This window comes from Neomonachus schauinslandi, chromosome 9, assembly GCF_002201575.2.
Source record: "Neomonachus schauinslandi chromosome 9, ASM220157v2, whole genome shotgun sequence".
NCBI classification, from domain to species: Eukaryota; Metazoa; Chordata; class Mammalia; order Carnivora; family Phocidae; genus Neomonachus; species Neomonachus schauinslandi.
Window position 1 is genome coordinate 10,675,273 of NC_058411.1, and position 17,878 is coordinate 10,693,150.

General features: G+C 40.9%; 1 protein-coding gene across 1 annotated transcript in view; it reads left to right on the plus strand.

The window, feature by feature from the left end:
- Window positions 1-17,878, plus strand: part of BTBD7 (BTB domain containing 7) — a 53,804-nt gene that overhangs the window by 20,511 nt on the left and 15,415 nt on the right. Inside the window, exons 3-5 of the mRNA XM_021679824.2 lie at window positions 11,643-11,851; window positions 13,344-13,419; window positions 16,755-16,915. Of these exons, the coding sequence (XP_021535499.1) occupies window positions 11,643-11,851; window positions 13,344-13,419; window positions 16,755-16,915 (446 nt within the window). The remainder of the gene's footprint in view (window positions 1-11,642; window positions 11,852-13,343; window positions 13,420-16,754; window positions 16,916-17,878) is intronic.

Below are 17,878 nucleotides of genomic sequence, written 5' to 3' on the forward strand. Positions count from 1 at the left end.
TATATATATATATATATATATATATATATATATATATATATATATATATGTATATGTATATATACACACACACACACATTTTCTTTACTCATTTGTTTCCACATCTTGACTATTATAAGTAATGCTGCAGTGAACTTCGGAGTGCAGACATCTCTTCGAGATAGTGATTTCATCATCCTCAGATACATTCCTAGAAGTGGGATTGCTGAATCTATGGTAGTTCCTTTAATTTTTTGAGGAACCTTCATGTTGTTCTCTGTAGTGTCTGCACCAACTTGTATTCCCACCAACAGGGCACCAGGGTCTTCACACCCTTGCTGACATTTGTTAACTCTTGTCTTTTTTGTAACAGCCATTCTGCCAAGTGTGAGGTGGTACATTGTGGTTTTGGTTTGCATTTCCCTGATGATGAGTGATGTTGGGTACCTTTTCATGTACTTTTTGGCCATTTGTGTGTCTTCTTTGGAAAAATGTCTATTCAAGACTTCTGCCCACTTTTTTTTTTTTAAAAGACTTTATTTATTTGACACACAGAGCACGTGTGCATGAGCAGGGGGAGTGGCAGGGAGAGGGAGAAGCAGGCTCCCGGCTGAGCAGGGAGCCCGACTCCTGGGATCATGACCTGAGCCAAAAGCAGATGCTTAACCGACTGAGCCACCCAGGTGCCCCTCTCTGCCCACTTTTTAATCAGCTCGTTTGCTGTTGAGTGGTAGGAATTTCTTACATATTTTGGATATTAACCCCCTATCAGATATATGGTTTGCAGATATTTTCTCTCATTCTGTAAGTTGCCTTTTAATTTTGTTGATTGTTTCTTTTGCTGTGCAGAAGCTTTTTAGTTTGATGTAGTCCCACTTATTTAATTTTGTTGCTTGTGCTTTAGGTGTCATATCCAAAAAGTCATTACCAAGACCCATGTCAAGGAGTTTTATTCCTATGCTTTCTTCTAGGAGTTCATGGTTTCGGTCTTACATTTAAGTCCTTAATCCATCTTGAGTTAGTTTTTGTGAGTGGTGTAAGATAGGGGTCCAGTTTCATTCCTTTGCATATGGATATCCAGTTTTCCCAGTGCCATTTACTGAAGGAACAGTCTTTTTCCCATTGAGTATTCTTGACTCCCTTATTAATTGGCCTTTTTTTCTTTTTTTGGCCAAATTATAATGCACCTTTACCTAAAATATTGATGCAGTTTTTCTTACCCTCTTCAGAGAAGTGGTAAAGTTAGACATGTTCTGAGAAAAGACAGCTGAAGTAGATCAAAGAAAGGAGCACTCAGGACAGACTAAAATGATTTGGATTGCTCGGTATGTCAGAAGTGGTATTACTAGAATGGTCATAAACTTACTGTGACAAGAAGACCCTAAGATGACCCCTAATGATCCCCATCTTCTGATATTTATACCCGCTTAAGTGTGAGCACAGCATCTGTCTTGTTTCTAACCAATACAATATGGCAGGGATGGGACATCATTCCTGTGATTATATTTAGAGAAGATTCCATCTTAATAGACTGGCACGAGAGACTTCCTCCCTCACCGGCTTTGAAGAAGTAAGCTACTCTGTCATGAGAAGGCCTGTTGAGCAGACCACATGGCAGGACCTTCAGGCAGCCTCTAAAAGCTGCGTGTGAGCCCCCCGCCAATAGCCACAGGAAGCTGGGCCCGTAGTCAGACAACCACAAGGAAGGGATTTCTGCCAACAATCTGAATGAGCTTGGAAGCAAATTCTGCCCCAGAACTTCCCACTTCTTCAGATGAGATGGCAAGCCAGTTGACACCTGATTTACAACCTTATGAAACCCTGACGGAGGGTCCACGTGACCTGTGCCCAGATTCCTGATTCACAGAAAATAGGAGATGATTTGTTTTAACCTGTTGTGGTAATTTGTTACATAGCAGTAGAAAACGAATACATTATTTAATCTTCTGAGGTTATTTTCACAGGTCAGAATGGTTTAATATCAACAATTTGATGTGATTTAACTTAACGAGGAGAAAACAATAATTTAGATCACAGAGCCTTCAGAGTGATAACCAGCCACACCTCTACAAAAGACTCAGTTCAGGAAAGATGGTGCAGTTAGTCGCAGTCCCAGCTGTTGCAACTGGCTGGAGGCTATAATTGATATTCTCATCAAAACTCCATCACTCAGAGTTCAATTGAGGGAAGCAAAGCAACTCTGACTTATGGGAGAAGGGAATTCTTCTAGGGTTTGAGCCTCACACCACTGCAGGGAAAGCTGGGGAAGGGAAGGTGTGAATGGGAGAGAAGTAGAATGCAGAGGAGCTACCAGCCAGTCAACCTGAGAGGTCAGGCACACTAAGCCACTGACAGGAGGCTGCACAGGGTACGGGAGCATGTGAAGAGTGGCTCTTCGGCCAAGCATCTTTTGCTGACCTGGGGCCAGTGTTGCCACTGCAGGGGCTGCAGTTGGGAGGGAGAACTGGACTTGGAGCAGGGGAGAGCAAAGACAAACTAGCACCCACAGGCACCTCTGTGTCTGCCTGTTACCATATCTGGTTGTGGTGACTTTTAGAGAGTAATGCTCGTACTTCTGCCCTCCCAATCTCCCACATTTCTGCTTTTGACCAGCTTTGCTTGGAACCATATAGCAACGGAGATTGTGGGAAACAGTTCTAGGCTTAAGCAAGATGGAACTGTACAGATTAGCACAATCTCCTTCTTCTGTCCCCCAACCCAAGTTTTCATTTTCCTTTGCCCGTATTTCAGCAGGTCTGGGTAGCCTGCAGGTGGGCTGACCCAGACCTTCATCCCAGAGGTGTCTGAGCTCTTAGTTGCTTTAAACTTGGTTGCTAGTTCTCACTTAGGGAGCACATATACTAAAATATCCTTGGTTGCTACAGTTGCCCAGTATCTGTTATCACTGGGCAGAGAAGCAACAAAAGATGCCCTGGTGAATCCCTTGAATTCCAGACAAACACCTTCCTGCTCCTGATGTATTATATCACCACAGACCTAGCATCCTGGTCCAGCACTCTCAAGATCCACTCCCACAAACGGTCTTCTAGACCCTGCCGGTCAGTATCGCCAGGTCTTGCAGTTCTTGGTTGTGTACATTCTCCTCCCTCCCCCACCCCCCGCAAGAACAGAAACTGTATTTTCTTGCTCATACTGTGATCATGAGTGATTAGCTCCTCATTATTGGTTTGGAGCTAGTGAGCAGAGGCAGAGGCAGGTCTTAAAGAGGACAAATATTGTTTTTGCAGGCACCTGCAGGGTCTCCTGGCAGGAGGAGGCTGCTGTCCTCTACAGGGAGTTAGGAGAGCTGTGTCTCCCAACCCAGAAAGTTCAGACAAATCTTGGGGTTTGACATTCCTCGCTCATCCACCCGAATAGCCCCATTCCAGATTTCTGACACCAGCTATTTCTATTTGGACCCAGATTTGATCATAGAAGATTTGTTGAGGCTTTGCATTCAAGTCTTTGAGGTCTCATATCTTTAAAATTAAATCTGGAGCTTGAGTTTTGGCAGTTCTGCAGCTGAAGGAAATAAGGATTTTTTTAAAACACCGACCTGAAAGTCTTCTGACTGACAGAATGTGTAGACTGAGGGGTGGCTAACCTGAGCCTGTTGTTTCCTTTTTTCATGACTTGGAAAACAGTTAGCTAAAGCCAGCCAATTTTAGTTCCTCCTGGTTCCTAATGTTCCCATTCCATTCAGGTGCCACCTCTACTACTAAACTAGTACTTCACTTAGAGAAAAACCATAGTATTTTCATGCTGCTGCATGCAGGAGTCACCACCACCCCACTTACCATTAGGAACCAGGGTCCTTTTTGTCATTTCTTCAGTGAGTGACCTAGTTCCAGAATCTCACTGGAGAATCTTGTTTTCTTCTCTTTCTCTCGTTGTATGGGTGTCTCATCCCATCCCCCCACAACCTGTGCTGAGGCAGCCTAAAACAAAGGCTTGCTTGCAGGTGGCTTATTTGGTAAGTAATCCCCTGAACAGGCGCGCAAGCCCGGGAAGAGTGAGATAGGGGAGGAAGGAAAGCAGAAGAGCGGTGTTGGGCTAGTCGCCACTGGAGGCGCCAGGGTTTCAGCCCTGCCAGGACCCTCTGAGGAGCTCTGTTGGGTCTTCAGACTGGTCCTCCTGAGGCGGAGCAGAGAGGAGTATTTATCCAACCAGCTCTCACAAGTTGCAGAGTCCAAGGACTGGCAGTTAAAAATGCTGCAGCACAGACTGACTTCTTCGAACCCTTACATGTCTAACTATCATTTTCTGCTTTGGCTCTGGAATTCTGGTTGCCTGTTTAAAATAGAGAAGATGCAGGGGCCCCTGGGTGGATCAGTTGTTAAGTGTCTGCTTTTGGCTCAGGTCATGATTTCAGGGTCCCGGGATCGAGTCCCGCATCGGGCTCCCTGCTCGGGGGGAAGCCTGCTTCTCCCTCTCCCACTCCCCCTGCTTGTGTTCCTGCTCTCTCTGTCAAATAAATAAATAAATAAATCTGTAAAAATAAAATAAAATAGAGAAGATGCAGGGACAATGGTGGAAAACCTTTCTCGTAGTGTGCTCAGTATGGATTAGAAGACGGAGGGAGGGAGACAGCAGGAAGCTTTTCAGTATTTGATATGTGAGGTATGAAGGATTCAGACAGAGGTCGCATTCCTGGGAATGGAAAATAGGCTAATCAAAGAGCATCTTGAAGGAAGAATCAGTAGGACGCATCGATTAGTTCTATATGTATGTCAAAGGAGGTGGAGTCGGCATAGCTGATTTAAGATTTCTAGCCTAGAGGGCGCCTGGGTGGCTCAGTCGTTAAGCGTCTGCCTTCGGCTCGGGTCATGATCCCAGGGTCCTGGGATCGAGCCCCACATCGGGCTCCCTGCTCAGCGGGAAGCCTGCTTCTCCCTCTCCCACTCCCCCTGCTTGTGTTCCTGCTCTCGCTGTGTCTCTCTCTGTCAAATAAATAAATAAATAAATAATCTTTAAAAAAAAAAAAAAAAAAAAAAAGATTTCTAGCCTAGAAAAAGGGTAATGTTGATGAACACACTGGCTCCCTGATGTTATTTAACATAATCCTCAGAACTCTGATGGGATTATTTCATCCTCCCTGTGAGGAAATGAGAATCACGGGGTGCGCTTTGATCTGGCACGGGGCGCTAAGGGCGAGAGTCAAGAGGTAGTGATGTAACTGCCAGAATTCAAAGCCCCATACGCGCTTTCGACTGCCCACACTTCCCTCTCATTTCATGCTGCCTTTCCTTGGGAACTGGAATCCGTTCCATACAGGTTAGTTGGAAAGAACTGAAGCAACTTTTTTCTCAAGCCTATTTGCACTTGAAGTCTTACTTCTGTTTCTAACTGATGCCACTGAAGAGGCACCGTGCCTGCTCTAAGGCCAGCATTCCTCTGAACTTACTATTCCGTCTGTGCTGCATAGCGAGCTGTGATCGCCCTCCACTGGTTCTCCGCTTCTTTCCCCTTGCCTGTGTTCTTCCTTTTCCCACCTCAGCCCCAATATGAAACTGAATCTAGAAGTTGCTTTTACCTTTTCTGATGGACATGAGCCAGTGAAAAGGTTTCCCACTGGTGCTGGTGGTACAAGTGTGAGAGTGGCAATAAAGACAGATCCTGACCGTGTTTTCAGGAAATCTGTCGACACTGAAGCTTATTTTATAGTTATCACAGGAGCATGAAGAGGGGGAAAATGTTGATAATAAAAACAGAAAGTGTTCCTGTTCAGCATGCAGCAGAAACAATCATTTGTATTACTAAATGTCAATTTGTTGTACTTCTTTGTATCTCAAATTTTTAAAAAGGCATTTTTGCCAATATTACATACCAGAAAGAAAATATTCTAGTAAAAAAGAATAGAAGAAGGGATTAATCAAGTAAGCAAGGGGTCTGTAAAATGTAGTTTTCAGGAAAAAAAATCCTAAGAAGTTAACTTCATATTTCATCTGCCAGCCTCACAACCGCATCACTGGAAGTCTGCTGCCTGAGCAGAATGCCTGGCACCTATGAGCCATTCCAGGTCTTGGCTACAGATGAGTTTTTCTGTTACAAGGAAATTGATAGAGGCTTTTGAGTTCATCCAAAAAAGGTAAACAGTGTATTAGTCAACCATTGCTGTGTAACAACCAGATTTCCATCTCAGTGGCATATGACATGAACATGTATTTCTCACAAATTTCCAGGTCCCCCAGTAAAATTACAGATTGAAGTTTGCAGCAGCTGGGGTCGTTCTGATTGCCACTGTGGTTTAGCAGGGCCGGGTGGCTCTGTTCCTGCTGCTGCTCATTCTCCCCGTAGGATCAACAAGCTAGCCACAGTATGTTCTTACCATGGCAATAGCAGAAGGCAAGAGGGCAAGCCCAGTTCCCAAAAAGTGCTTTTGAAGCTTTTTGTCACTTCATATCCACTAACATTTCATTGGTCAAAGCAGATCTCATGGCCAGTCCCAAAGTCTTGGGGTGGGGATGTATACTCTGCCGATGGGTGGGGTGGTATCAGAGGGCTGGTGTTGGTAAATATGTACAATAATCTGCCATATTTGAATAATACTCTTACACTCTATATTTCTAGTTTAAAAAAGATAAAGGAGGGGCACCTGGGTGACCCAGTCAGGTGTTAACATCTGACTCTTGGTCTCAGCTCAGGTCTTGATCTCAGGGTCATGAGTTCGGGCCCCGCGTTGGGCTGCACCCTGGGCATGGAGCCTACTTAAAAAAAATAAATACAGAATAAAAATTAAAAAGATAGTCATTCTGTTTATGAACTTAGTCGTCTTTAAAGAAAAGGATATCATTTTATCTCTAGTTAGGAAACAGAGTCCATAAACTCTATAGGGAAACAGAAGAGGAAAAAAGAGTTCCTTCTGAGAGTTAATTAGTAGCAAATGGGAGGAAACCAATTTGACCATCATATACCCTGAAACTGGCACAGGGGAAGGGAAGGGATTCTAGACAGCAGTGCTCCTCAAAGCGTGTCTGTAGTGAGGGAAGTATGGTTATTGAGAGTAAGCATTTAGAAACTTCCTGGCAGTTTGACATCGTCACAATATTCAAGCAGTGTTTTTACTGGTTTCTACTAAATTATTGATCCATGACAGATTATAAATTTAAAAAGAAGCAAACACAACTATTTCTTGACCCAAGATAGTTTATGAACATGGCATTCTGCTCACTAGAAGTAAACACCTACACTGCACATAAGTGGACCTTTCTACATTGGTCTTATGGGGTTTGGCCTAGTATCACTTTGTCAGCCGGAATCCAACCATCTTCGATAATGTGCTGGTAATGTTTTTGGACCAACAAGACTGGTCCAGAATTTACCAAGGAAATGGCATTGTATGAAGCCTTTTTGCATTTTGCTTGCTGGCCTTTCCCTGCCAGCACCCCTTCAGCCTTGTTGCTGTGTTTACATTTTCATTCCATTATCAATAACCTTGACAAAAGGCAAATTACCACTAATTGAAATCCTTTACTGTAATATGAAAATATTACATTTGACAATATTAGATAAATCTCTTCTTAAAATATACTTTCAGCATTCTGATTTTTTGCCTAATTGCCTTCCTTTCACATTTGTGAGTTAATATCACCATGTTTGGTATATTTATAAGGTGCTTTCCTGTTCATAAGAGGAGTGGTTATAAGTGAAGTTCTGATGAGCGTTGATTCATGTAAGACCTAAGTTTAGAGGCATAAAAAAGAGGAAGATTTTCTGGCGGGAGGGGAAGGCTATGTTTAGTTAAATACGGCTTGTCTTCTCCCTAGCGGTAAGACTTTGAGCAAGCTCATTAATCTTTGTGAATCTTAGTTTTCTCATCTGCAAAATGGGAATAATCATACCACCTTCTTTGAATAGGAGTGCTGAAATTAAATATTCTAAGTCAGGTACAGACTTGGCACATAATAAGTTTCGAAAGTATTAGCTATTATGTTTGCTTTTAATTGATTAGCTACTAAATGTCAGACATTGTAGAATGACATAAGGTGGGGCCTCTACCCCAAAGGAGCTCTCAGTCTGGTAGAGGATTCAGACTGATATTTAAGAAATACAAGATAGTATGAGAATTTAGTGCTATTATATAGAGAGAACTAGGGCAGCATTTTTAGGTAGGAGGAACACCTGACCTAGGCTTGGGGTAGGGTAGGGTAGATCAATGTGGGGTTTTGAAAGAGGCAGCGTCTAAGCTAAGTCTAAAAAATGTGGATGAGTTAAGAAGGAGAATTAAGAGCATTTCAGAAAAATGGAACAACGTATGCAAAGACCTGGAGGTGAGAGTTTGGTGGAACTCTAGGAAATGCTAAGTAATGAATGCAGTGTAGAATATGAACAGGAATGGGGCTGGAGAAGTTGGCAATGGTCAGACCGTCAAGAATATGTAGTTTGGATTTTATCTTGAAGTTATTTGCAAGCTATTGAATAATTTGTTACATATATAATCTGATTTACATTTTAAAAGATCATCTGGCAACAGTATGGAGAACAGATTGGAAGGGAGAAAGATGGGAACTTTTTGAGGCTATTTCAGTGATGCGGGGTTTAGAAAGTATCAGATTCTGAAATGGGGAGGTGGTAGAGATTCAGTGGAGGGGATGTATTTAAAACAAGAATAGAATGAACAGCATTTGATGGTGATTGGATGTGGCCTTCAGGAGAAAGAATCACTATTAGGACTAAGATTTCTGGCTTTGGGAGGAAGAGGTATCTCTCTCTAAAGCAAGGATTAAGGAGGCCGGTGTGGGGGGGGTGGGGGATGGTGTACTAGATTTCCCAGAGGAAAATGAATTGATTTGCCTTTAAGAGGTCTGCAGACTATCCCTGTGGAATTCTCCAGTGGGAAGTTGAAGGAATGAGTCTGGGAGTCAGGAGAGAGCTCTGGGTTGGAACTGTATGTAGACTTTTTTTTTTTTTTTTTAAGATTTTATTTATTTATTTGACAGAGACAGTGAGAGAGGGAACACAAGCAGGGGGAGAGGGAGAGGGAGAAGCAGGCTTCCCGCGGAGCAGGGAGCCCGATGTGGGGCTCCATCCCAGGACCCTGGGATCATGGCCTGAGCCGAAGGCAGACGCTTAACGACTGAGCCACCCAGGCACCCTGTATGTAGACATTTTTGTTTAAGTTTATTTAAGTAATCTTCTATACCCCAGGTGAGGCTCGAACTCATAACCCAAGATCAAGAGTCACGTGCTCTTCGGACTAAGCCAACCAGGCACCCTGGAACTGTATATAGACTTGAAAGTCATGAGGGGGGGGCGCCTGGGTGGCTCAGTCATTAAGCGTCTGCCTTCGGCTTGGGTCATGATCTCCAGGGTCCTGGGGTCGAGCCCCGTGCGTCAGGCTCCCTGCTCCGCGGGAAGCCTGCTTCTCCCTCTCCCGCTCCCCCTGCTTGTGTTCCCTCTCTCGCTGTGTCTCTCTCTGTCAAATAAATAAATAAGATCTTAAAAAAAAAAAAAAGAAAGTCATGAGGATGCTTTGGGAGTTAAGGCCTTGGGGGTTAGATGATACCACCCAAGAAAGGGCATGGTAAAAAGAGTGTTGTATTCACACCGCTTGGTAAGTGGGTACTGCAGAATGTTTGAACAAATGAAGAGTGTCAAGGGTACAGTCTCATTTATATCTCATAACAACCCTGAGTTAGGAGTATAAATCCAGTTTTACAAATGAGAACATTTCAAGCTCAAAGAGGCTAAGGATTTGTCCAAAATGATTTTGCTTCTAAGTGGCCAAGGTGGGATTTCAAGTCCAATCTGTCTTGATTGTAAAGCCCACATTTTCCTATCACGTCTCACTTCTTTGAAAACTTCTCAGGAGTTTAAAGATATGATGTTGTTGGGTGCCTGGGTGGCTCAGTTGGTTAAGCAACTGCCTTCGGCTCAGGTCATGATCCTGGAGACCCGGGATCGAGTCCCACATCAGGCTCCCTGCTCCGCAGGGAGTCTGCTTCTCTCTCTGACCCTCCCCCTTCTCATGCTCTCTCTCTCTTAAATAAATAAAATCTTAAAAAAAAATATATATATATATATATATACATATATATATATATGTATATATATATATATGATGTTGTAATTCTCCTTTCCCTCTGCCAGTATTCTGGTTTCGTAGGATTGTGAAACATCCTTTTGAATAACCACTTTTTCTCTAACTTCCCCTGCTTCGTGCCCAAACACCTCTATCAGGTTGCCTCTCCTGTCAGATTGACTCATTCTCCTCACCTCTAGTCCAGGGCCTGCTTTCAAGCAGCAGAATGACACAGGTCTTCCTCTGGCCCCTGGCATGCAAAGCTCACCATAAAATCATGAGAGCGGTTTACAGTTTTCCATTTTTCTCACTCCTCATCAGTGCATATTCACTTCTTTGGGTGTTGTTTACACGCAGATTCCATTGTGGTGGTCTCAGTGTTCCTTATCAGGATCTCAGGTTAATGTTGAGATTAAGTAAATTAATCTTTAATGTTTAGATTAAATTACTGTCACATTGATACTCCGTTACCGCTTTTCTAAAAGTGATTTTATCTTTGTGGTGGAAGCAGTTTGGATGCTATCTGACGTCAGCTCCGTATCCAGCATAGGGGTTCTTGGTACCCTATCTCTTATGTGATGAGCCAGGCTTCGCTCCTGTATTTTTCTAGGATCCTTTTTTTTGAGGGACAAGAGGAGAGCAAATCTAATTGTTAGAAATTTCTAATATTGAGGCAAAATCCCCCTTCTTTCAACATCCATTTAACATCCAGGACCTGCCCTTGGAACAACAGGGAAGTCAGTCCTTTCTCCTCTGCTTCAAGAAGGTCTGTCAGACATTTAAACATAGCGCCTTTGTTTCCCCTCAGGTTTCTCTTATATAAGCCAAGTAATCTTGGTTGCTCGGAGCTTTTCTCCTGTGACAGGCCTCAAACTCTCTCCTGTTCTTTTGCCCTCCTCTGAGAATCCTGGCATTTTGTCAGTGCCCCATCTAAAACACAGGGCCCAGAGCAGAACACAGCACCCCACAGGACAGCAGTGCGACACAGGACTCTGTGCTTGAATCTTAAAAGCCTCAGCTTGCTTCAGCCCTACAGCAGCCATGTCATGGTTTGCATCTGTTCAGCTCAGGTGCCCAGGTGTCACTGTTACATAGGTTGTGGTTAAGGTAGCTCTCCCGTCCTCTTCTGTGCAGTTGATTTTCTTTCACTGAGATACAGAACTTTCTAAATTTCCTGGTTCTATTTCACCTTCATTTTCACCCATCTGTTCAGCCGGTTATGATCGTGTCATCCAGTGTGTCATGAACTGTGTTTCCCAGCTTTGGCCTTTCTCTGACTGGCCAGTTCCCACAACTGTGTCCTTTCTACCTTCTCTTTTCTCCCTTGCAGTCCAGGGCTCTCCACTAATGTCTTACTCAAATTGTTGGATTTGCACAGATACCTACTTTCTTATACAATTGTGAAGATTCTCTGCCTCTTTCTATGGATCTGTCTCTACTGAACAGCAGGTTTCCTATAGATGTCATAGTCTGTTGTTACCTATTGTTAACCCATCCCACCAAGTCTTGGTGATTTCCACGAAATTTTATTTATCTCCTTGTCCTTTTTTACTATTGCTACTTTTAAGTAGTGTCTAACATGCTAATGTTCCCTAAGTACTATTTATGACTAATCTTAAGAAGTATTTGCCTTCTCTTTTAGGCTGTGAGGATATCATTGCTGAGAGCATTTCATTAGATACCTTAATTGCCATCCTCAAGTGGAGCTCTCATCCATATGGCTCTAAGTGGGTGCACCGACAAGCTTTACATTTCCTCTGTGAGGAATTTTCCCAGGTCATGACTTCGGATGTTTTTTATGAACTCAGCAAAGACCATCTGCTCACTGCTATCCAGTCTGACTACCTACAGGTAATCATTTATACACCTCTCAAACTCATTGTCATCCATGTGTGCACCAGGAAATCCACCTACACTCTATTATTCTCCCATCTAGAGAGATCAGCCTACCCAGGGATGCCCTCTTCAAATTTGTACAGGAAAAGCCTGGCTCTCTGGCCTTTCATGCACCTGCTGCTATGACTCAACATTGTGAACAAGCCCCGGTCCCAGCCAACTGCACCAAAGGGGTTGAGGCAGTAGGCAAGGTCAGAAGCATATCCCAACAGTGATTTTCTTGGCTTCCATTAATTCACTATAACAATTTCTTGGTTTTGGTGGAGTATCAGATAGACTGTAGACAGTAGCTTAAGCAGCACAAAGTTAAGAGTAGTATTCAATTTCTGATCTACTCAAATGCTTATGAAAACTCAGTGTATGTGTCTTACCAAAATATAATAATGTTTTCAACTACTTATTTGTAATCAGAAGTAGTTTTTAGCAAATTCTTCTGTCATTGAGTTATATGTCAATCTAATTTGGTAATTTAAACTAACAATAGATTTAAAATATTGCAAAAAATACTTTCAGGTAACATATGTTCAAGGTTAATTTTTTTGGAATTGGTTGTATGAATTTTATGCTGAAAACTATACAACAGTTTTAATGTTACAAAAACATAAATCCATTGAGCCATTACCTATTTCTTTATATTTGTACTAGGAAAATAATAAAATGTTTCCATCCCAGTGAGAGATTCAGTGAAGAGTTAATAATCCACTTAGCATCTGGGCTTTGATTGCAGTACAAATGTTGTCGTAATTGGATTTGATTTATTTAGGATCTCTATTCATTAACCTCGTTTCATTGTCCTGATCCAGACTGCATGCATTATGGAGGTTAGGATTTGTCAGTTCTCTCAGATTATTGTCTTTAGAAAGCTTTGCATTTCTATTTAGAAAGTAAAAACCTTGGAGAGCAGCCTAGATTTGCTCTAAGATTTTCAGTAAAGAACAAAGAAAGAGGGGCACCTTGCCATTTCACAGACTGCTGGAAGGGCCCTTCACCAGTCAGTAGCATACATTGTGCAGAGTGTAGTCTCTCTGCCAAAACAAGTTGCTGTACCTGGGTTTTCTGTTCCTGCAGAAGATAGTAATCACAGGTATCTGTATACTTTTACTTTGATCTATTTACTCTCCCTTGTCCTAAGAAGAATTTAAGGCAGCTGTATAGAGACCATATAGTAGAATAAAGTAAGTTTAAAATAGATGAAGAGAATAGGATAAAGAAAAAACAAAGATGAAAACAAGAATAAAAAATTTAGTTGGAGCCAAGAGATAGGTTACTGGACACATGCAAAGCGGTGGTGGACTGCAGCTTTAGTGGAACTTTTCAAGCAGCCAGTAGAGAGGGAAAGGTGTTAACTTGCACCCTATGTGTACATTATGACCTAGGAAAAGTCATTAATGAAATTCGCCATTTGTCTAATTTCACTAAAATAAATGTAAACCATTTTTTATTCTAGGCAAGTGAACAAGATATCCTTAAATATCTGATTAAATGGGGTGAGCATCAGTTGATGAAAAGAATAGCTGACAGAGGTAAGCTCACAAAATTAGCTTATACTGTTAAGTTTTTTATCCGGAGGCATGCTGTGCGTCAGTCTTGACAATAGCCACTATTGCCTGGTGAAAATAGAAATTTTCACAATCCGTAAAATCCTTTAGTGGAGAAGGGTATACTTTGGTAGAAATAAATACGCCAGAAAATTTTATTTTACAACTTTAAAAGGGTACTTTTAATGTTATCTGTGTGCTTAATAATATATGTTTACTGATTTATAGAAGTATTAGAATGAAATTTTTCATTTCATGATTTTCATTTAAAGCATATTGTTGATGGAAATGTTTAGGAATTAGATAGTGGTGACATGTGTAGAACATTTTAAATATACTAAAAGACACTGAAATGTACATTTTAAAATGGTTAAAATAGTGAGGTTTATGTTATGTGAATTTTACCTCAATTAAAAAATATGGCTATCCCCCCCATAAAAAGCGTATTTGTTTATTTTTCAATTTTGTGGAAGGTAAAGGCAAAATAGTGCTTTTGATGGCTTCCAACTGGGGATAGTGCAGAAGAGGTGGAAGCATCGTATGCATGCTCCTCCCTTTATAGAATGTTGTATTCCTCTATATAGCAAGCCCAAAGCAAAACATTTATTCAAAACATTTTAATTAGTAAAATTAAATACAGATTTCCCTTTCATGTCATATTTTGATGGCTTTCTTAGATATATTTTACATACCATGAAGCTCACCTATTTAAAGTGTTCAAGTCAATGATAAATTTTTAGTGCATTTACAGTTTTTGTCACATTTCAAAATACATAAAAATTTCAAGCTACACCTGCCTTTCAAAACCTTTAATTTCTCCTACTAATTTATTTCTCTATGGCCGACAAAAAAAGCCTTTTAGCAGTTCTCAGATGTGAATTGTTTTTAATATTAAAGCCACTCCTATTAATTTGGGACTTTCTGAAAGGCCAGTATACCATCTATCCTTATTTGCAGATTCTGTATTTGCAAATTCACCTACCTGCTAAAATTTACTTCTAACCCCCAAAATCAGTACCCACGGCACTTTCATGGTCAATTGCAGACATGCTCAGAGTGACAAAAAATTTGAGTCCCCTCATGTACATGTTCCCAGCTTCAGGTGGAGCAGGGTGACACTCTGGCTTCTTATATCAGTTCTCATACTGCAAACAAGTGTCCTTTTCAGTCTATTCAAGTGCATGTTTTTCATATTTTATGGGGGTTTTTTGGTGATCTTACTGATCAAACTGGCCTCCCATTGTAACTTTTAGTGCTGTATGATGTTTCCAAGCACAGGAAGGCTGTGATGTCCCTTATAGAGAAACTAAGAGTTAAATAAGCTTCATTCAGGCATGAGTGACAGTGCTTTTGGCTATGAGTGCCGTGTTCATGAATCAACAATATATAGTAATAAGGTGTCTTTAAACAGAAACACACATAAAACAAGGTTATGTCTTCATCGGCTGATAAAATTGTTGGCACCAGAGGCTCACAGGAACCTAACCCTGTGTTTCCCTTAGAAGCAATGGTTCAGTATTTGCTGATTGTTTACACTGACTTTATAGAATAGGGCTACTCCAAACAACAAGAATTAATTGTATATAATGCTACATAATCATTATAGGCCATAGGCCTGTTCATTGATGTAAGGTTGGTAATGATGAAATGTCTTATTTATTTTGGGCTGAGAATGAGCATCCTTGGTAAGATTTCCCTTAAAATAGTAGTTTTCCAATGGGGTTAGAACGGAAGGCTCTTGCACAGGGATGAGAAGGAACCTAAGCACGCCAGGCTGCAACTTTCAGTCACCTTCATATATAAGATTCTGCCGGGTGCCTGGGTGGCTCAGGTGGTTAAGCCTCTGCCTTCGGCTCAGGTCGTGATCCCAGGGTCCTGGGATCGAGTCCCACATCCAGCTCCCTGCTCAGCGGAGAGCCTGTTTCTCTCTCTCCCTCTGCACCTCCCCCTGCTCATGTTCTCTCTCTCTGTATCTCTCTGTCTCAAATGAATAAAGAAGAAAAAAAAAAAAACACTTAAAAAAATAAAAAGATTCTGCCATTACCTGTTACATATTTGGGAGTTTTATGTAAGATATCATTTGAAAACAGGATGCCACTACTTTAAGGGAAAAATTTGCGGGGTGGGGCACCTGGGTGGCTCAGTTGGTTAAGCGTCTGCCTTCGGCTCAGGTCATGATCCCAGGGTCCTGGGATCGAGCCCCACATCGGGCTCCCTGCTCATCGGGAAGCCTGCTTCTCCCTCTCCCACTCCCCCTGCTGTGTTCCTTCTCTCGCTGTGTCTCTGTCTGTCAAGTAAATAAATAAAATCTTAAAAAAAAAAAACAACTTTTTTTTTTTTTTGAAAAACGTGCTTTGTATAAGGATGAAGCCAAATCATAGCAAGGCAAGGAAGAAAACCCTTTTCCACATCTTGCAACAATTTTATCTTGAATGATGCCAGAAAAAGCTTAGCTTCTCAAAAAACAATTATTTCTTATCTCTCTATCCATGTGTCTATCACGTGATTTAAGGGAAATACCTGTTTGCAAAAAATACAGCACTTATATTTGGAAATTTAAAGATCTTATTTTTTTTTTAAGAAAAAAAAATATAGCCCCTAGATTATAGACATGATTAAAGATTCCCAAAATTTTAGTAATTTCTCTTTTCCACTCAGTGTTAAAAGCTTATATGTACTTCAGATCTTCTCCTTTCATTGATCCCTAATGAAGAAAACCTTTACTCTCTGCCCTGGACAGTGGGAATATATGGCATGTGAGAGATTAAAGTGTTCACTTTTATGCAGTAACATTCCCATGTTATGGAAATTTAGGAGACTATCATAAAAATCAAAGTTAAATACAGTGCACATTGAGTTTTGCTGCTTTAGATACCAGGTAATTAATATCTTGTTAAGTTGCTGGTAAACATGGTAGCCTAGTGAGTATACTGATAACCCACAGTGACCAGAAATGCCACTTGCCCTATAATGCCCTTAATTGTAGTAAAGACTGGTCACAGCAGTGAGAAAGCTTAAGAAAAAGCCCTTGGTCAAACTAGATTTTAATAGATTGTCATCTTTTCTCCTTTGAGTTAGTATGTGGAAAAGAATTCTTTATTTTTTAATGCAGAACAATCAAAAGAAGCTATCCTGTTGATATCATGCTTTGTCTTTGTCAAAGAACATCTCTATTAAGTAAACTTAAGACACAAAAATGATTTATAATCCTTTTTAGAGCAGATGCACTTAAGTATAAAGCATGTTGCCGAAAATGTACTGGAGAAAAAAAGTTTGAAAATTTGGATTTGGTTGGAGACTTGTCATTTTCTGTCTCATAGAGCCAAACTTACTGAGTGGCACTGCCCATAGTGTGAACAGAAGAGGCGTAAAAAGGCGAGACCTAGACATTGAAGAGCTTAGAGAGATCCTTTCTTCTCTCCTACCGTTTGTGCGAATTGAACACATCTTACCTATAAACAGTGAAGTCCTAAGTGATGCTGTAAGTTCCTTTCTTCATTTATCTCTTTCATGAAAAGAAAATGCACCAAAATGTACAGGTTTATCTTTTTTTTTTTTTTTTTTTAAATCATTGTAGTTAATTTCTACTAATAGAGTATGGTGAAACTGTAAAGTCCTTGAGGACAGAGACAGACGTGTGTTTTGTACCGTATTGTGTCCCCCGTGTTGGCCACTGGCACAAATGTTTGGTGAATGAGAGTTGAGTGGGTATAGCAGTCTGACTTTTGCAAGAAGATAGGCTAGGGGGAGGTACTTTAGCCATTTATCAGTGTAGATCAAGTAGATCTCACTCACAAAGGAAAGGGTAGAGATTACTTCTGGAGACTTTTACACAGCAATAAATCAGGGAGAAGAGAAGGAGATTGGTTCAATGTGAAAAGGATGACTGAATCTTATGATCGTATTTCAGTTAAAAAGTAATGGAGCTGGTCATATTACTTACATAGTTTTTTTAAAGTGAAATTTTTAACTAACAGAATTGCTTGAATTAATGGATATGAAAAATAAATATTATAAATATTACTTCTTCACATGTTGGTTTATAACTTTAATGCAATGCTTACAGACATCATGATAGTGTTTTCAACTGCTCAGGAACATAAGTCATCTGGAAAAAACTGATAAGAATTTTGTTTCATTGCATACAAGTGTTGTATTTATTTGTTTATTTTCTTTTGAAGTTTTTGTTGAAATTCTAGTTAGTTAACATACAGTGTAATACTCATTTCAGGTGAGGAATTTCATGATTCTTCACTTACATACAACACCTAGTGGTCATCACAACAAGTGCATTTCTTAATCCCCATGACCTATTTCACCCATCCCCCCCCCCCACCTCCCTTCTGGTAACCATCAGTTTGTCCTCTGTAGTTAAGATTCTGTTTCTTGGTTTTCCTCCCTCCCCCCTGCCAATGTTCATTTGTTTTGTTGGATAAGAATTTTT